General features: G+C 39.2%; 1 protein-coding gene and 1 non-coding gene across 2 annotated transcripts in view; both read left to right on the top strand.

The window, feature by feature from the left end:
- Positions 1-2,921: 2,921 nt before the first annotated feature.
- Positions 2,922-20,300, top strand: part of VKORC1L1 (vitamin K epoxide reductase complex subunit 1 like 1) — a 58,508-nt gene continuing 41,129 nt past the window's right edge. Inside the window, exon 1 of the mRNA XM_047089204.1 lies at positions 2,922-3,115. Coding sequence (XP_046945160.1) covers positions 2,922-3,115 — 194 coding nt within the window. The remainder of the gene's footprint in view (positions 3,116-20,300) is intronic.
- Positions 11,578-11,650, top strand: TRNAK-CUU (transfer RNA lysine (anticodon CUU)). The gene has a single exon. It is a non-coding gene; the product is annotated as a tRNA-Lys (tRNA).

The raw sequence follows: 20,300 nt of genomic DNA, 5'->3' as shown, positions 1-20,300 counted from the left end.
TGCCACACTTTTAGACCCACCTCAGTGTTCATGCTGAGGCCATGCTTTTTCCAGGCTGCTCCCGGCCCGTGACTGTGCATGGCAGAGGTCCTAGTTCCAGGCCATCCTACACTGCACACAGCTCCTATGATGGACAGTTTGTACACTGGGCTCCCTGTCAGCCTGGCTGAGACTGTGGAGTTTTCACAGCGGTCAGATCTGCACTGTGGTCTGGAGGTTCCCCATGTCTACTCTTCCTCCCTCTCTCCTTTAGCCTTCACGGGCAAGGCCCCCTGGAAATGTCTTGCATATCTAATTCTACGCTGGTATCTTCTTTATGGAAGACCTGAATTGACAGAGGCAGTAATTACTAATTTTGTCTGACTCTAATCCCACTCATGGGGTTATTACCAATAGAAATGAGTGTTTATGTCCACCAAAAGACGTTTATAGAATGTTCATGGCAACTTCATTCATAACAGCTAAAACAGGATAAATGTCTATCAACAGTGGGGAGAGAATGGACAAATAAAACTGTGGTTATTCATATAATGGACTATAACACAACAATGAAAAATAATAATAGCTATGCGCAATTATTAATAATAAACCTCATAGACATGATGATGAGTGAAAGAAGCCAGATAATCAACAGATCTCATCAAGTCAGGAAAGGGATACAGAAGGAGAGAGGTTGCAGCAGAATGAGTTCACTCAGATTTATGGAAACCACTAGAGAGAGTAGTGATTTTTTGAGGACTGTGGTAGACAGCCTGTAAGATAAACTCCCAGTGATTCCCTCTCCTGGTTTCCATGTTTTTGTGTAATCCCCTCCCTTTCATTGCAGACTGGACCTAGGGACTAGCTTCTTTTTTTTTTTTTTTTTTTTTGCCTCCTAGCTTTATTATGATATAGTTGAAATATAACATTGTGTAAGTTTAAAGTGTACATGATTTGATCATTTCGTGATCAAATTGATTGTGAGATGTCCACCGCAATGAGGTTAGTTAATGCATCCATCACCTCACATAATTTGTGAGTATTATGTGGTGAGAACATTTAAGATTTACTCTCTTAGCAACTTTCAGGTATATAATACAGTATTATTAGCCACATTCACCATGTGGCACCTTCGATCCCCAGAACTTATTCATCTTATAATTGGAAGTTTGTACCCTTTGATCAACATCTCCCCATTTCCCCTAACCTCTAGCCCCTGCCAATCACCAATCTATCTGTTTCTGAGTTTGGCCTTTTAAGATTCTACATACATGGGAGATCATATAATATTTGTCTTTCTCTGTCTGACTTATTTCATTTACCACAATGTCCGCAAGATTCATCAGTGTTGTCTCAAATGATAGAATTTCCTTCTTTTTTATGGCCGGATAATTATTTCATGGTATATATAATACCACATTTTCTTTATCCATTCATCCCTGATGGACACTGGGGTTGTGGACTAGCTTCTAAGTAATAGAGTAAGTAAAAGTGATGGGCTGTCTCTTCTGAGATTATATTACAACAAAGACTGTGACTTCCATCTCCCTCTCTTATCCCTTGTCTTAGGGGAAGATAGCAGCTTTTTATGGAGGGGTACATGTAGCCAGGAACTAATAAAGAACCAGAGGCCTGTAAATGGCATTTGAGTGAGCCTGAAAGAGGATTCTCCAACTTTGAGATGCCTGCAGCCCTGACTCACAAGTTGAATGTGAGAGACCTTGAGCCAGAGGACCTAGCAAAGTGGTACCCACATCCCTGACCCACAGAAATTGTGAGAAAATAAGGGATTTTTGTTTTAAGCTGCTAACGTTGGGGTAATCTGTTACCAACAAGGACATTGCTTGTTACTCAAAATCACTATATAAAGCTCCTGAAATCTCTGAGAACTGAAACCAGGGAAAAGCTGGCCATCCCCAAGAATGGTGTGTTTCTTTCTTCTTAGAGACTGTGAGAATCACACATGTTCTCCTTTTAGTTGTGATCACCAGGAAGCTCAGAGCCAAATTTATGGTTCAATCTTAATAATTATGCAAGACTCTATGGCCTGCTTACCTGTGTTCTTACTCCTGGTCTTTCTTTTTATTCTGATTTGTCTTTTTCTTTTTCCTGTTTTTTTAGTTCGTTTTTATATTTTTCTATATTACATTAATTATGTTAACCCATCTCAAGTTCAACTTACAGAGAAGCAAGGCATTCATAAATAACTTTGTTGTTTTTTTCATAAATAATTTAAAAAATATTTAAGTTTGCACCTGTTGAACACGGAGGTGCTTGGAGGTTGTGGGGAATATCAGGTAATGGAAGCATGGCTCTGGAACTCCAGGCATTGGCCAGGGTTAATCTGGATTGGGTCCAAAAATATCAAATGATGACAAAAAAGGAAAAAGGGATGGCAATGATCGCCACCCCCCAGGGGGAGGGGCCAAGGGCTTACTCAGTCACACGTGAAATTTATTATTCGCTGCACCCAGTCCCCTAAAGCCCTCAGGCACCTCACCGCCCTCATGACCCCTCCTGTCCCCTCACGACCCCTCCCCTCCCCTCCCGGAGCCCCGCCCCTCTTTCCTCTGGCCACGCCCCTCCACTCTGCCCCGCCCGCCGCGCGCGCCGCGCCGCCTCTGTCTCCGCCTGCCGGCCCGGCCTCCGACGGTTGCGCGCTCCGCCCCCTCCCGCCGCGCCCGCGCGCGCCTTCCCCGCCCCGCCGGGCTCTCTCCTTTCGGGGCGGTTGGGCCGCGCGCCTGTGGGGGCGGGGCCCAGAGGAGGCGGTCGAGCCAATGGGGCGCGGCGGCGGCGGCGGTGGTGGCGGCGGCAGCGGAGGCGGTGGCGGTAGCGGCGGCGGCTGGGTCGGGCCCCGACGGGCGGCGGCGGCTGAGGTGGAGGCGGAGGGAGGCGGCGGCGGCGGCGAAGGAGGCGGCGGCGGCGGCGGCGGAGGGGGGAAGATGGCGGCGCCCGTCCTGCTGAGAGTGTCGGTGCCGCGGTGGGAGCGGGTGGCCCGGTATGCAGTGTGCGCCGCCGGGATCCTGCTCTCCATCTACGCCTACCACGTGGAGCGGGAGAAGGAGCGGGACCCCGAGCACCGGGCCCTCTGCGACCTAGGGCCCTGGGTGAAGTGCTCCGCCGCCCTTGCCTCCAGGTAGCCCGGTTGGGGGGAGCGGGCCGGGAGCGGCCGAGCGGGGTGAGGGCGGAGGCTGGGGGTGGGGAGCGCGCGGCGGGAGCGGGCCTGGGGGGCGGCGGGGACCGGGCCGCGGAGGGACCGACGGCGCTGCGAGCCTGGCCGGGGCCGGGGGCGGCGGCCGGGGGCTCCGGCCCGGGGGACGGCCCGAGTTCAGGCTCCCGGGGTGGAGGCGGCGGGGCCGCGAGCCCGGCGAGGAGGGATGAGGTGGCAGAGTGCAGCCGGGAGGCCGGAGCGGACCGGGAGCAGTTGGGCCGGCTGGGGCCGGGCTGGGAAGGAGCGAGAGGGGTTCGCGGAGGGTGGGTCCCGGCCGGCTTGACAGATTTCCTGGTTCTCGCCGGGGAAGGCAGGTCGAGCGTGTGGGACCCTGCCGTGGGAGCGGTGAGGTCAGTGTCCATCCCTCGTCCCGGCTCGCTGCAGCCGGAGGCTGTGCGGCCGGCGTGGGCTTGGGTTGCATTTCCCACTGTCTTCTCAGTGCTAGGACAGGTGTTTCTGTGGTCAGGCCTCTTTGTACTCTATAGGGCTAATGAGAATTTGCAGACTTCTTGAGACGGTGACATTTGCAGGCAAACACGAATTTGACCCTACTCTGGAAGAAGATACCGGCACTTAACATATCTGATTTCTTGGATTCCCCCTCGTATATTTCAGTGTGCCTGAGAGGGGGAATTGGCCTGAGTTTGGGTCTAGTTTAAGCTTCATTTGAGTAAAAGGGAGTATGTCATGTGTAGTGGTAGTGTTTGGAGCATTTGGTGACTTTTAAACGTTGCTGATTAGTATAATGGGATACCCACAGAAGATTAAAAATACACGCCTTGCCTAAGTGGAGGGATTGTTTTTGTTTGTTTTTTTTTACTGATAACTTTAGGTTTTTTAAAATGTTGTAGTGATTTATCTGTTATATTTTATTTTCTGCGTTAGATTTTCCAAGGCAAGTTACTTTGGAAAAAAAGAGGAATTTACATCTTAAAGTGGCGGCTTTTTTTTTTTTTTAAATTAGTGAGGAGGGTTCATTAAAAGTAGCAAAAGTGAAATGATTTCAGAATTGATAGGTTACAATTTTTATAAAGACATACGTTGCTTAGTATTTGCATTTCTTAACAGTAGTCATATTTGAACAGTTTCTTCCCCTCCTGTTGATCCGTAATTGCTAGGTAGATGGTAATGTATAGCTCACTAGTTTATTTTGACCTACATATTGGTGATTACATGAAGAAGCAAGCATGGGAGTTTGTCTTGTTACTATTTACAAACTGCAGGCTGCCAGTCTTTTCCAGTTAGACAGCTTTATCTCATTTGCCCTTAAAATCCTGTTGCGTTAGTGAGAAAATAGTCATCATTATTGCTACATTAAACACAGTGCGTTTAAAATGTAGATATTAGTTAACAGTTAAAATATATCAATGTGACAAAAGCTAACATTTTTGATTGGGTATTTTGAACCAAGTTAATAGACTTAATAGACTCAGCGACTCTTTGAGAGCCACTGAGTGTATTTTATACAAACATTTTTATGTTATTTTCACTTCCATTGGAAAGGACTTTTACACTTAAAAGTAGCTTGCACCCAGAGTTAGTTGAATAAATATATAGTGAAAAGACTATCCAGCAGTATATTTTAAGTAATTTTTAAAAAGAAGAAATAAAAATAACTTTTGATATTAGGTGAGTATGGAGTTTAGGCAGAATTATTACCAGTTTTAGATTTTGCAAACACTGTAGTCTATAATAAATTTAACTGGGCCTTTTAACATGTGGGCATGGAAAGACTGCTTTATGTTACCCAAACTGTGTGGTTAAGTTCTTAAAATTGATTTTCCTTTGAGAAGGCATGTTTTGAACCATGTAATAAGTGCAGACTCTAAGTATTTTCAGTTATATGTCATTTAAGGTCCATGTTTTTGTGCTCTTTTTAAAATTTTTAATAAAGCACCATAAAGTAATATAAAAGTAAGACTAAAAATAACTGGATCTTAAAAACCGTAGTTTTAAATGTGAATTTAATACGTTGTGATTGCAACTAACTTTTAGTTACATAAAATAAGTTTGATCCTTGCTAAAGGAGGATAGGTAAGAAATAAAACGTGGCTAACAAAAGGAGTAAATAACTTATTTGCCTTATACACAATAAAATTATTTTCAAGAAATTTATCCAGTTTGATCAGCCTGTTTATAAACTGCTTACAAAAAAATATATATATATATATATATGTATGTATGTATATGTGTATACCGTGTGTGTGTGTGTGTGTGTGTGTGTGTGTATTTATTTAATGGAGGCACAGAAATTTGGAAATTAAAGTGGCTTGAGTCTGATTTATAGACCAATTTTTTTTTGTATATAGTTAGAATAAACATTGTTAAAAATTTTTATTTTTTCAGAGAGACTTTAAATAAAATCAGATTATTGGAGACCTCAAGTAATTCTTTTTCTTTGACTTAATTGTTGATTGCCACTTAGTAGAGGTATTAAAAATGTGACTATTTTAGGAAAAGGAAGTCTGAGCCCAAGTTAGAATGAGTAGAATTGCAGATAAAAGATAAGGAAAGTTACCTGATGAATCCTAAAGTAAGCCCCCCCCCCCAGTGTTAACTCATGTGACTTTGGATTGCTAAATCCCACTTTATTCTCATTTTTCAGTCCTTCAGTGTCTTAATCCAAACAGAATAGAGACTAAAGAGAGAATTTTAGGTGGGGATGTATGTGTGTTTGTAAAGTCCTCTAGTATTTAGGAAGGCATCATTGTCTTAAGGGAATAGTTTCCAGACTTTGGATTTCAAAGGAAATTATTGGGACACCTGGATAGTTCAGTTGGTTGAGCATCTGACTCTTGTTTTCATCTTGGGTCATTATCCCAGGGTCATGGGATCCAGCCCTGCGTTGGGCTCTGTGCTGAGCATGGAGCACAGCCTTAAGCCTGTGCTTAAAATTCATTCTCTCTCTGTCTCTCTCCCTCTCCCTCCCTCCCCCTCTCCTACTTCCCCTCCCCCTCCTTCCGCCCTCCCTCCCTCCCACTCTCCCTCTTCCCCTCATCCCTGAGTGTGCTCTCTTTCTCAAATAAAAATTAAGCAAAAAAAAAAAAGAAGAAGGCACCTGGTGGCCCAGTTTGTCGGGCGTCCGACTCTTGGTTTTGGCTCTGGTCATGATCTCAAGGTTTCATGGATTCAAGCCCCACGTGGAGCTCTGCACTGGCAGGAAGGAGCCTGCTTGGGAATCTTTCTCTCTGCCTTTCTCTGCTACCCAACCCCCCCTCCCCCACCCACCCGCGCTGTCTCTCTCTCTCTCTCACAAAATAAATAAATAAACTTAAAAAAATTGTTTTTAAAGAAGAAATTATCCACCACCACCCCAAATTGGGTGCAGTGGAGTTACCAATTTTTGTTTTGTTTTGTTTTGTTTTTTTTGTTTTGTTTTGTTTTGTCAGGTGTAGCCAATAAAAACAGTAACATATCACTAGCTACATTCACTATCATTTTATTTTAAAAAAGGATATTTTAACTCAAATAATTTGAGAGGACAGAATTTCAGAATAAAAGACCTCTAAATTGAATCATTTAGGGGCACCTGGTTGGCTCTTTTGGTTGAGTATCCACTCTTGCTTTCAACTCAGGTCATGAACCCAGGGTCATGGGATCAAACCTTGCATCAGGCCCTGCTGAGCCTGCTTCAGATTCTCTCTCTCCCTCTGCCCCCTCCCGTACCATCTCTCTGTAAAGTAAAATGAAATAGAATTGAATCATTTAGCTTTATTAAAAAGTTTCCTTTCTTATTATTTTTCCTCATTTTTATATAAATCAGTAAAAAGTCTGTTGCAAACCTGCACCAGCCTTCCAGCCAACATTAAGTAGCCCCTGTTTTGTGCAGAGCTCAGATCCAAAGATTCTTGGTGGGCTCCTAGTTCTGCTGCTTGTTAGACTGTGACCTCAAGCTGGTCACTTACCTTCAGGGAGCCTCCATTGCTACATATGGTAAATGGGGCTGTTAAAACCTGCTTTGCCAGAGAATGGTGGGATTAACAATGATAGGAGGAATGAATACCTGGATAGTACCTGGAATAAATTATATACTCAATTATGGCTGTTGCCATTGATTGGAGATGTTACTTTTTTTGCAGTATCTGATAATAAATGCCTTTAAGTAACGTAAGTTGTTTGTTTAAGGTATAGTCATTTGTGTATTTAAAAAAATTTTTTTTTAATGTTTATTTTTGAGAGACAGAGACAGCATGAGCGGGAGAGGGCAGAGAGAGAGAGGGAGACCCAGAACATGAAGTAGGCTCAGCACAGAGCCCGAAGCGGGGCTCGAACTCACGAGCCGTGAGATCATGACCTGAGCTGAAGTCGGACGACCGAGCCACCCAGGTGCCCCAGTCATTTGTGTATTTTTTAAATGTAAATTATTATACTTTATTGTTCCCTCCATGCCATAGTATAAAGACTTAAAGTCCATTTAAAACAATTTCAGAAGCATGGCAAGAGAAACAATATGATATGCAGAATATTCTTTATAGGTATTTTCTGCAAGTTACATTAGACCCCCTTCTAAGAAAGGTTTTTTTTTTGTTAAGAATAATACAAGTTATCTTTAAAGATTAATAGGCTTGGCAATTCTACATTTTTAAAAGCTGTAAAATAGTATTTGAAAGCCATCAACTCCTCAAAAAGTTGCCTTCTTTTGCAAAATGTTGGTTTAGTACCTCTCTCATGACAGAAAAAAAAAGTAGTAGTGCCATCTACTTACTACCCCTTTGTTGAAATCTTCCTTTTTTTTTTTTTTTTTTTTTAAAGTAGGCTCTACTGCTCAACGTGGGGTTTGAACTCATGAGCCTGAGATCAAGACTCACATGCTCAGCCAGGCACCCTGAGATCTTACATTTTTAGAATAGAACCTTGAAGTTTTTGGTGCTCCTCGCTTTGTCCGCCTAGACTCAGAGGTTAAACGATTTGCCCAGGGTAACACAGTTACAGCAGATTGGGACTAGAAGCCTGGCTTCCAGAGTACTTGTTTAGAGACCCCGCCTACATTTTTTTTCAGTTAAATTCTTGTATAGATAATGCATTTGCTGCTTCAAATTCAAAGATACTAAAGCATATATGGTGAATAATCTCCTTCATAACCCCGCCACCCAAACATGCAGTTGTCCTTCATCAGCAACCGTGAAACTTCCCAGAGCTTTTTGTGCACATACAAGCATAAATATGACCATATTATTCTTCCCATTTTTATTTTATTTATTTATTTTAAAGAGAGAGAGCACAAGTGGGGTGGGGATGCAGAGAGAGAGGGAGACAGAATCCGAAGAAGGCTCCAGGCTCTGAGGTGTCAGCACAGAGCCTGATGTGAGGCTCAAGCTCATGCTCTGTGAGATCATGACCTGAGCCAAAGTCGGATGCTTAACCGACTGAGCCACCCAGGTGCCACCCCCATTTTTAAACATAAATTATCATATTATATATTCTGTGTGTACCTTACTTTTTGTTAGCATTCTTTCCATCACATATTTTAAGTGCTTATATTCACATTTGTTATGTTGTTAATAATTGCTGATATGTAAAAGAAAATTTGTTCTAGTAGTTTGTTTTGACTGATATGAACCTAATAAATAAAATATAGGTTCTTATGTTACTATTGTTTCTTGGTATGGAAATTTCAGAAGCAGTACAAACTTAGAGTGCAAGAGGAAAGGAGGCCTATCCACAAAGGGTGACCAGACTGCCATGCATTAGAGATAACTGTGAAAACTTAAGATAATATTTACTGTGTGCTAAGCAGTGTTCTGAATGCTTTACTTGTATTATTTAGTTCTCATAACAGTCCTATGAGGTGCTTTTATCACTGTTTTACAGATGAGAAAACAGGCGCACAAAATACAAATGAAACTTGATTTAGATAATACGATGGCAGAGGCCTGATTCTAACCCAGGCAATCTGTCTCAATATTAGATTGAGTGATCTAATATTGACACAGTGATGCCCATATCAGCCAAATTTTTTAAACTATGCCAACCTTGGTGCCATTTTTTTTTAACATCTGTATGCCAAAATGCCTAGTGTTTGTATTATAGCTTTTACTTTTTTAGAGCAATTTTTTTAGAAAAGTAAGGACATTACTATGAAGGTATGGTATATAAGAAGTTGTTTCTGGAGTGGTTGCCTTCTAATCCTCAACTTGTGAAGATAAGGAGTTTGTCACACTTAGTGAACAGGTATGCAGTGGGGTGAGCTATCAGGAAGACTTAACATAATTGCCAAGGAAAGGAAGATAAAGGGCATCTAGGCACCAGAGGCGGGGAGGGGAGAAAGTTAGTTTGAATTCGTACTAGGGTGGGGTAGCCCTTTCTGAGAGAGATGTTGAGTCATGGACCTACTGTACATGGAGTCAGGAGAATTGGGCCTGGGGTGTGGTGCTGGCTAAATCACCATACAGAAGTAGGAATTTAACAGGGATTCATTTCCTTGACAATTTGGAAGACTCTAGGGAACAGTATTGGGAAAGGCAGAAAATGGTGGCCCTTTGGGGGGACTAGCAAGTGGCCATATTTGGATGTAACATAGACCCACCTGGGTTGGGAAAGGACTGGAATCTAGAGCTTGTCCCAAAAAATGCAAAACCAGGCATTCTTATAAGCCATGTGTTCTTGTAAACTTGGATAAAACTTAAAAGCACTGAGCCTTGGGTTTCTCTTCTATATAGTATTTGTATTCAGTTGCACTAGATTGGTATTAGATTATCCGTTTTCAAAATTCATTCCCCAAACTCCTAGTTGTGTGGTGGTACAACAGGGATTTCATAAGCATTTGATTCACATTTTAACGTGTTAAACTTTAAAACATTATAAACATTTATGTATACTCAATTGCATAACATGCTAAATTTTTTAACACAGTAGAGACCACTGATTTATACTGCCAGGTTATCTCACAGGATAGTTATGCTAGGTGAGAAAAAGTACCAATCTTAAATAGTTGCATACTGTATGATTGCATTTATATAGCATTATTGAAATAACAAAATTATAGCAATGGAGAACAGATTAGTAATTGCCAGGGAGTTCAGAATGGGGGAAGGGATGGCTTGGTTAAGGCAGGTAGCTTGAGGGGAGCCTTGTGGGGAAGGAACAGTTCAGTATTTCAGTTGTGGTTACACGAAGCTACAAATGTGATAAAATTGCATAGAAACACACACATACACAAACATGCAGGTAGTGAAATCTCGGTAAACTCTAGATTGTACCCAGATTAGTTTCCTGGGGGTACCTGGGTGGGTCAGTAGGTTGAATGTCCAACTTTGGCTCAGGTCATGATCTTGAGGTTTGTGGGTACGGGTTCTGTGTTGGGCTCTCTGCTGTCAGCATGGAGCCCACTTTGGATCCTCTGATCCTTCCCTTTCGGCCTGTTCCCTGCTCTTTCCTCTTTCTCTCTTTCAAAAAAAAAAAAAAAAAACAAGATTAGTTTCCTCATTGTGATATTGTACTATAGTTATGCAAGATATTAACCAAGATATAAAGTTTGGAAAAGTGACCTGGGGACCATTCTGTGCATTTTTTGCAAATCCCTGTGATTTATAGTTATTTTGAGATAAAAAGTAAAAAAGAAGAGGGGGAAAGTAACATGTTTAGAATATTTGAGGGAAAATAAGCAAAAGGACAAAATTAAAATTATCCTAGGGCAGTTGGGTGGCTCAGTCGGTTAAGTGTCTTACTCTTGATTTTGGCTCAGGTCATGATCTGACGGTTTGGGGGATCAGCCCTGTGTTGGGCTCCATGCTGCGGGTACAGAGCCTGCTTGGGATTTTCTCTCTCTCCCTCTCTCTCTGCCTCTCCCCTGCTCACGCACTCTCTCTCTCTTAAGATAAAAAAAAAAAATTAAAATTATCCATAATACCACCATTCAGGATAACAATCCTTATAATAGAGTTTCTTGCTTTCTTTGTGTATATACTTGAATTCTAAAAAATGCTATTGATTAGAAGAATTACAGCTATATATTGGTATTTTAAAAATTCAGGCCGGTGCTTGTTTGCTCGTGTAAAATTATATCAGCAAATTCACTATTATGGAACTCTTACTGTCTTATACTATTACATGTGACTGCTTTATGCATAATATGTCATGTCATTATTATTACATATTTTAAGATTTATTATTAGAGATTTAACTTAGGAATGTTCTTCTACTTAGACTTCTGGACAGGTATAATAAAGTCCTTAGATAGCATTAATGTACTATTAAAAAAATGACAAAAAAAGTCTTTATCATTTGCAACTGCTAATCTCTTTGGATCGGGCTTTTCTTGATACTGTGCAATCAAAACATAACAAGTCTGACTGCCCCAATCATCCATAATTTAGTTTGTGTTAATCAGAACACCTTCATTGTAAATGTTATAAACTTGAGCTTTTAAAATGTACTGATAAGGGGGTGCCTGGCTGGCTCAGTCAGTAGAGCATCAGACTCTTGATCTCAGGGTTGTGGGTTCAAGCCCCACGTTGGGCGTGGAGCCTATTTAAAATAAATAAAATAAAACACTTAAAAAGCTGTAAATACTTAAATAAAATACAGTGATAGAATGAAATACTACTTTAATCTGTTTCTCATTATAGATCCACATAAAATTTCATTTGGAAAAAATTCTTTTACTAAGAATTTTTAAAACCATTAGATTATAATCTATAAAGTTGCTTTCATTATGAGCATCTATAACTTAGAGGAATTTCAAGGATGCTATTTTCACTGTTGTGTGATTATTGACCATTTTAAAAATAGTCATTGAGGAGTGTCTGGGTGGCTCAGTCGGTTAAGCGTCCGACTTTGGCTCAGGTCATGATCTCAAACTTCAGAGTTCGAGCCCCTGCATTGGGCTTTGCACTGACAGCTCAGAGCCTGGAGCCTGTATCAGATTCTGTACATCTCTCTCTGTCTCTCTCTCTCTCTCTCTCTGTATGTGTCCCTCCTCTGCTTGTGCATGCTCTCTCTCTCAAAAATAAAAAAAATAAATAATCATTGTATTTGAGAAGTAAAATAGTGGAAGATCCATGACAAAATATGAATTAAGGTGGAGTATACTCAACTACACTGTGTTTTATAAGTTTGATTTATTTCTGCTTGTGCATTGTGTTAAAAATTAATATCACAGACTTCTATAGAGCAAGAGTACCTGGATTGAAATCTTGGCTGTATAACTTGATCTCTCTTTTGTCTCAGTTTCCTCTTCATAAAATGAGGGTGACAGTAGTGTCTAACTCAGGATTATTGTGAATATGAAGTGTACCAATGCACCAGTTTCTGTAAACAGTATAGCACCTGACACAAAAGTAAATGCTCATAAAATGTAGCTATTGTTTTAAAACATGTTTTTTTTTTCTTTCATTAATCTTGTTCAGCAAAATCTGTAGCATCCCAAGGTGGTTGTTTTTTTTTTAACTTTCATATATTTTGTTTGAATTTTTTTTCATATTTAGCTCCTTTAGTTTGAGTGGAATATACTTTTGTGTGTGGTGTGAGGTAGGGATCTAACTTTTTTCTAAATTGATAGACTTTTGCCTAACTCCCAATTTATTGACTTGACCATATTTGAAGTACCACAAGAATTTCCTTGTATTCTATAGGGCCTCTTTCTGGATTCTCAGCTCTGTTCTAGTGACATGTTGTCTGTGTTTCCACACATTTCCATTACTATAGTCCCCATCTGCCCTGTGGTTTTAAATAGTGATTTGACATCTGATAGGGCAAATATGCTCATTTTAAAAAATGTTTTGGCTATTCCATCTCAGGTGAATTTTAGAATTTATTTTGATGAGTTCTAAAAAACATCCCAATGAGATTTTGATTAGAATTGTACTTAATGTTTAGATGAATTTGGGAGTCAACCTTTACTCAAAACTTCCCATCAAGTAACATATTGTATCTATTTCTGGAGTTACTAATCTGTTATCATTTTAACCTAGATGCCCATTGTGGTCTTGTTTTGTATGTGATTTATGTGGTGCTGTAAATTGAGAAATTTTATGATGGTATTCCTGATCATGGATCCCAGGAACAATTTTCTCTAGTCTGCAACCACTATTTTCAAGTCTATAGGCTCCCCAAGGAAGAAATTTATGTTAAATATTTGTACTTACAAATGAAAAACTAAAATACTTTGCATTTATTCTTAACTAGGACTTGGGTACCAAACTCCCAAGACAAAAGAATGTAATGAGCCCAGCTGGGTTCATGTGGAAATTTTTTTTTTTAATCCAGTTAGTCTTAAATTGTTTCAAACTAAAACAGGCTGTGATATGGACCCCTTTCATCTCCCCAATTCTCAAACATGGCTAGATTTTTCCTTTGTGATGTGAGCAAAGCCTGCTCTAACTCATTCCTATCAGTGCCCAGGGCTGTGTAACCAAAGCGCACATTTGCTTTGGCTGACTGCTGATCTGGCCTTGGCCACATGCCTCAGGCCTTTTCTGCCCAAGTAGTAGGTTTGGCCCTGGCTCTCACTTAGAGAAGAGAAACCCTCTTGAGGGCTTCTCATACCACTCTAGTCATGTAGAAGAAGCAGAAAAGTGACCCTGTACTCGTGTGCTGAACTTTTAATGGCAATTCTACCCAGTATCACACAGACCCAATCAGTGCTCTCAAATCTGTCCTCTTCCTTCGTGAGAATCAGGGAGAAAGAACAGTGAGAAGGGCCTTGATTGCTCACTTCTAAAGATAACATAAAAACTTTCAGCCATTCTCAGAAGCATTGGTTTTTCTCTTGGGTTGTTGTCTCAAATCAACCAGAAAGAGGTGGAATAAAAACTGGCTTGTTGAGTATTGCACATAAGCCATATTCTCTCTTAAGTATGCATCAACCTGCAGTGGGTGACTTATTACTCAAGAGACGTTCTCTTCCCTTGCTTAATGGTTCATGACATGTTCTTGATTTTCCTCCTACCACTTGGTTCCTTCTCAGCTTTCTTTACTGGCTTATCCTCCTGCAATTACCCATTATGTTGGTTTACCAGGAATCAGCCCTACCCTCTTGTTAGTCTTCTTTCTCTAAACAGTCATGTCCGTGTTCATGGCATCACTCACAGATGAACCTAAAATTTATATCTCTAGCCTGGAAATTTATGTCTATAGCCTCAAAATTTATATCTCTCTTTTGAACTCTAGATCTGCATATCTAATTGCCTGCTGGACATCTCTAGTTAGATGTCTCCAAAGTGCTATAAGTTTAATGTGTCCAAGATTTAATTAGTATTCTTACCCTGAAAAGGCTTTTTCTGATCCCAGTGAAAGGCATCACTGCCCCAGCAGTTGTGCAAGTCAGAAACCTGGGAGTTGTCCTTGGTTGTTTCTCCACCCTCCCCTCCCCCACCAAATCCAATCAATCACCAGGTCCCATTGATTTTTTTTTTTAACCTTTTTTGTTCTGATTTGTAACATACATATGGAAGAGACATTGAGCTGTGCATCTTTTTTGACGTAGTAATGACAAAGCATAACCCTTGTAACCAACATCCAGGTCATCAAATAGACTATTGTCTTCAGAAAGCCCTCCCTTAACCCCCTCCTTATCAAATATACTCTTCCTCCTTCTCAAGAGTAACTAACTTCTGTCCTGACTTTTATGATACTCACTTTCTTACTTTTCTACCTGAGGTTGCATCTAAACTTGGTTTAGTTTTTCCTGCTTTTTGAACTTTGTAAACGGTTCCATTTAAATGGAACCATTTAGTTTGTATTCTTTATTCTGGCTGCTTTCACTCAACAGTATTTTGTGAAATTCATCCATGTTTTACGGAGCTAGAGTTTATGTGTCATTGCTGACTATTCTGTTATACAGATACATCACAATTAACTTATTCACTCTTTTTTTGGATGGACATTTAAGTTGCTTTCACTTTGCAGCAATTATGAATAATGCTGCTATGAACATTTTTGTGTGTCTTCAATTTTAGTTGGTAATGCCAGACTGTTTTCCAAAGTGATTGCAATAATTTAGATTCCTACCAACAATGTATGAGATTTCCTGTTGTTCTACCTGTTTGTCGGGTGTTGGAATTGTCAGTCTATTAAATTTTATTAGCCATTCTGGTATATATGTAATGGATTTTTGTGGGTTATTGAGGTGTATTTCAGTAAAATGCAAAAATTCTAAATGTACAACTTGAAAATTTTTTTATATATGCATGTGCCACTACTCAGAAGAACATTCCTATCACCTCAGAAAGGACTCTTATGCAACTTTTCAGTCAGAAGCTGTTATTCTGACAATACTGTTTTTTAAAAAATTTTTTTTATGTTTATTTATTTCTCAGACAGAGAGAGACAGAGCATGAGTGGGGGAGGGGCAGAGAGAAAGGGGGACACAGAATCAGAAGCAGGCTCCAGGCTCTGAGCTGTCAGCACAGAGCCCGACGCGGGGCTCGAACTCACAAACGTGAGATCATGACCTGAGCCGAAGTCGGTCGCTCAACCCACTGAGCTACCCAGGCGCCCCCTGACAATACTGTTTTGACTTCTATCACTGTAAATTTGCTTTTCCTATTCTTGAACTTCATGTAAAAGGACTCCTAACAGTATGCACTCTCTTGTGTCTGGCTTCTTTTGCCCAGCATAATAGCAGTTCATCCAAGTTGTTGGTTTTATCAGTTATTTTTTTATTGCTTAGTGCCATTATGATTTTATACACACACACACACACACACACACACACACACACACACACTCAGTGTATTTTTGGGTCATAGGGTAGGTATTTAATTTTGTTAGAAACTATAGAACAGTTTCCCAAAGTGGTTGTTCTATTTAACATTCCTATTTGGTTTTAATTTGCATTTCCCTAATTACTAAAGGGGTTGAGCAGCCTTTCCTCTGTTTTTTTGTTGACCATTTAGATATCTTCTCTTTGAAAGGCTCATTAAAGTCTTGCCCATTTTTCTACCTGGTGTTCGTTCTTTGTCTTATTCATTTTAAGATACATATATATATACATATTTATATGTATATATGTGTGTATGTATATACATGTGTCTATATATGTCTATTTTTTCAGATAATCTGTGTTGTGTATATTCTCTTCCACTCTGTGGCTTGCTTTGCCTTTTCATTTTCTTAAAGGTATGTTTTGATTAACAGAAATTATTAGTTTTAACACAGTTAACCTTCTTTATAATCAGCTTTTTGTATCTTGGTATTGAAGATATTCTCTATAAAGATATTTTCTCTTACATTTTGTCTTTCACATTTAGGTCAACAATCTATGTGGAATTTTTTTTAATTGTCTCTAGACAAAAACTGTCTCCTTTTAAGCCAGATGTGACTCTTCACTAAGTTTTTGTTTTGGAAAATAGTGATTTTTCATAAAGAATTTATTTCTGTTAATATATAATGGATTTCTTGTTATATTTTTTTAATTGAGATATGCCTTAAAATTGAGGATACCTTCTAGTCACTTCTGGCCATGTGGTAGTGGTGAAGAAGTTTTATTTATGAACATCTTAACCAGTTTATTTTACTTATTTTCCTTTCATTATAAGCACAATTCATATGCATATGCTAAAAGAGCTATTTTAATAAGCCTAAAAGAAAAATCCTCAGTCACAAGGCAGCATTATGTCAGGGTAGCAATGTCCTTTTTTTAGGGCTACATAAAATTGTACATCTTACATTGAAGGTATTTTGGAGTTGATCAAACATAATTTGTAAATTCAGTGTAATCCCAGTTAATATTTCCACAGGCTTTTAAAAACATGATTCTAAAGTTTATATGAAAGAACACAAATGGAATTTTTTATAAAATATGAAAATCAATAATTCACGAAGGAGAATCAGTACTGTGAAAGTCAGGGTTCAAGCTGAAGTGATTAAGCATGCCGGAGCAGGTAGGTTATCCCCAGAACAGAGCTGAGAGTAGTGCTGTGACCTCATTTATAGAAATGTCACAGGTAATGAAGGTGAAAACAGTGAATTCTTCAATAAGTAAGTAGTATTGTGTTAACCATTTGAGGAAAAAGAAAGCTAGCTTGCCATCTCACTTAAAAAAAAAGAAAAGCTTTTATTGAGATACAATTCACAGATAGGAAAGTACACATATTTTGGGAATGCAAGCTGGTGCAGCCACTCTCGAAAACAATATGGAGGTTCCTCAAAAACTAAAAATAGAACTACCCTACGACCCAGCAATTGCACACTAGGCATTTATCCAAGGGATACAGGTGTGCTGTTTCGAAGGGACACATGCACTGCCATGTTTATAGCAGCACTATCAACAGCCAAAATATGGAAAGAGCCCAAATGTCCATGGATGGATGAATGGATAAAGAAGATGTGGTATATATATGTGGTATATAGATGTGGTATATATATATATACACACATATACACACACACACACACACACACACACACACACAATGGAGTATTACTCAGCAACCAAAAAGAATGCAATCTTGCCATTTGCAACTACGTGGATGGAACTGGAGGGTATTATGCTAAGTGAAATTAGTCAGAGAAAGACTAAAATCGTATGACTTCACTCATATGAGGACTTTAAGAGACAAAACAGATGAACATAAGGGAAGGGAAACAAAAATAATATAAAAACAGGGAGGGGGACAAAACAGAAGAGACTCATAAATATGGAGAACAAACTGAGGGTTACTGGAGGGGTTGTGGGAGGGGGGATGGGCTAAATGGGGAAGGGGCACTAAGGAATCTACTCCTGAAATCATTGTTTCACTATATACTAATTTGGATGTAAATTTAAAAAATTTAAAAAAAAATTTAAAAAAAAGGAAAGTACACATATTTTAAAGGGCCAATATTTTTTATGTATCTGTACACGTGTAACAGGATCTGTCACCTAGATCAGGAAATAGACTCTCTAGCACCCCCAAAGTTTCCCTTATATTTGCCTCCTAGTCAGTACCAACCCCCTTGGTGGTAATCGCTTTTTGGGCCTCTGGCCACCAATTAGTTTTGCCTGTTTTTGATCTTCAAATAAATCAATATATTAAGTCTTCTTTTGTGTCTCATTTCTTTCGCTTAACACTATATGAGATTTATTTATGTTGCATGTAGCAGTTCTTTTTTATTGTGTAGTATTGTGTTAATATGCCACACTATCATTGATAGAAATTTTTGTTTACTTTTTTTTTTTTTTTTGCTAAAATGAATAAAACTGCTTAGAACACTCTTGTATGTGTTTGTTGGGTGTTAAGTACTCATTTGTTCTTGGAATTGAGTGGAAGTGGTGGGTCATAGGCTACATATATGTTTAATTTTAGTGTATATTGCCAAACTGTTTTCCACAGTGAGTATACCAGGTTACATTCCCACCAGCAACATATGAGAGTTCCAGTTGCTCTAAGTTTTATAAAATCTCAGAAACCATAAAGAGAAAAAGTTGATTAATTTGCATAAAGGCAGACAAAACCTGTGCATGGCAAAAACTAGCATAAATGAAGTTGGAATGCCAAAGACAAACTGGGAAAAAATATTTGCCGTGCATCATTTTCAAGGAGCTAATTTCCTTTAAAGAAAAGGAAAAGACAGGAATCCTTTTAAATAAATACAGGAAGGACCAACATCTCAACAGACGAGTGGGCACAGTACACTCAAAGACAGTTGAAAATAGGGGGCACCTGGGTGGCTCAGTCAGTTAAGCATCCAACTCTTGATTTCGGCTCAGACCATGATCTCATGGTTCTTGAGTTTGAGCCCTGCATTGGGGTCTGCGCTGACAGTGTGGAACCTGCTTGGAATTCTCTCCTCTTCTCTCTCTCTCAAAACAAACAAACAAACAAACAAACTTAAAAAAAGACAGTTGAAAATAAACACAAATAGTTCTTAAACAGGAAATTTCAGCCATAATAAGAGCAAATTGAAACTATATTGAAAACGTTTTTAATGTATTAGATTGGCAGAGATCAAAAATTTTGATTAACTTGGCTGAGATGTAGAGAAGTATCAAGTTCCATATAGTAATGGTAGGATTCTAAACTCTGAAGAGCAGTTTGATAATATCCATTAAAATTAAAAATGTATGTACTTCAAGAGTAGTAAGGATAAATAAATTATGATGTGTTTATACAATAGAATATTACAGAGAACAAGAATGAATGAGTTACAATTTACACACAAAAATAGATGGTTCTTACAACCATAATGGTGAGTGAAAGAGCCAGACAAAAATACAAGTTCCAAAACACAAAATTAAAGCTATGTTGTTAGAAGTCAGAGTAGTGTCACCTCACTGAAAAGGAACACAAGACAAGCTTTTGGAGGCTTGTAGTGTTCTATATCTTAATGTGGGTCCTGGTTACACAGTTGTGCTTACATTGGGAAAATTCATCAAGCTTTTGTGTATTTTTCTGAATGTATGCTATAATTCAATAACAAATTCTAAATAGATAATAGCATGTATATACACAGTCATAATGCACATACCCCCCCTTTTTTTTTAGCAGTTCTTTTCTGTGCTTGTAAACACGAATACATACATATACACTCTTGTATGTGGCAGTTAAGTAGTATGAAGACATTCATTGCCACGCTTATCATAACAAAAGTTGGGACAAATTCTAGTTACCAGTCAGTGGGGAACTGGTGAAATAATTAATGGTAATATAATAGAGTGAATGAATAGCAGCTCTTAAAAAGTGGAAGGGAGTTCTTTGTGAACTAATTTAGAAACATCTCTTAAGATGTTTTTAAAAGACCAAGCAAGGTGCATGAATGATATATGTAGTATGCTAATACAGTTGACCCTTGAAAAACATGGGGGTTAGGGGCACTGACCACCTGTGTAGTACAATTTGCATTTTTTAAAATTGAAGTATAGTTGACATGCAGTGTTACATTTCAGGTATTCAAAATAATCCACAATTCTATACATGCAGTTACACTCTGTCACCATACAACATTGTTGTAATATTATGGACTGCATTCCTTTTGCTATACTTTTCATCCCTGTTTGTGACTTTTTTTATTACTGAAAGTTTGTACCTCTTAACTTCCTTCATCTGTTTCGCCTGTCCCCTCAACCCCCCTTCCCTCTGGCAAAATTCTCTGTGAGAATTTTTCTGTTTTTGTTTGTTCATTTGTTTTGTTGTTTAGATTTTTCCACATATAAATGAAATCTTGTGGTATTTGTCTCTGATTTCACTTA

The sequence above is a fragment of the Lynx rufus genome, unplaced genomic scaffold (genome assembly GCF_022079265.1).
Source record: "Lynx rufus isolate CCGP_SWC_20201006 ecotype Redwood Valley unplaced genomic scaffold, mLynRuf1.p SCAF_27, whole genome shotgun sequence".
Lineage (NCBI taxonomy): Eukaryota > Metazoa > Chordata > Mammalia > Carnivora > Felidae > Lynx > Lynx rufus.
Note: the sequence above shows the minus strand (reverse complement) of the source record. Positions and strands in the feature narration are given on the sequence as shown.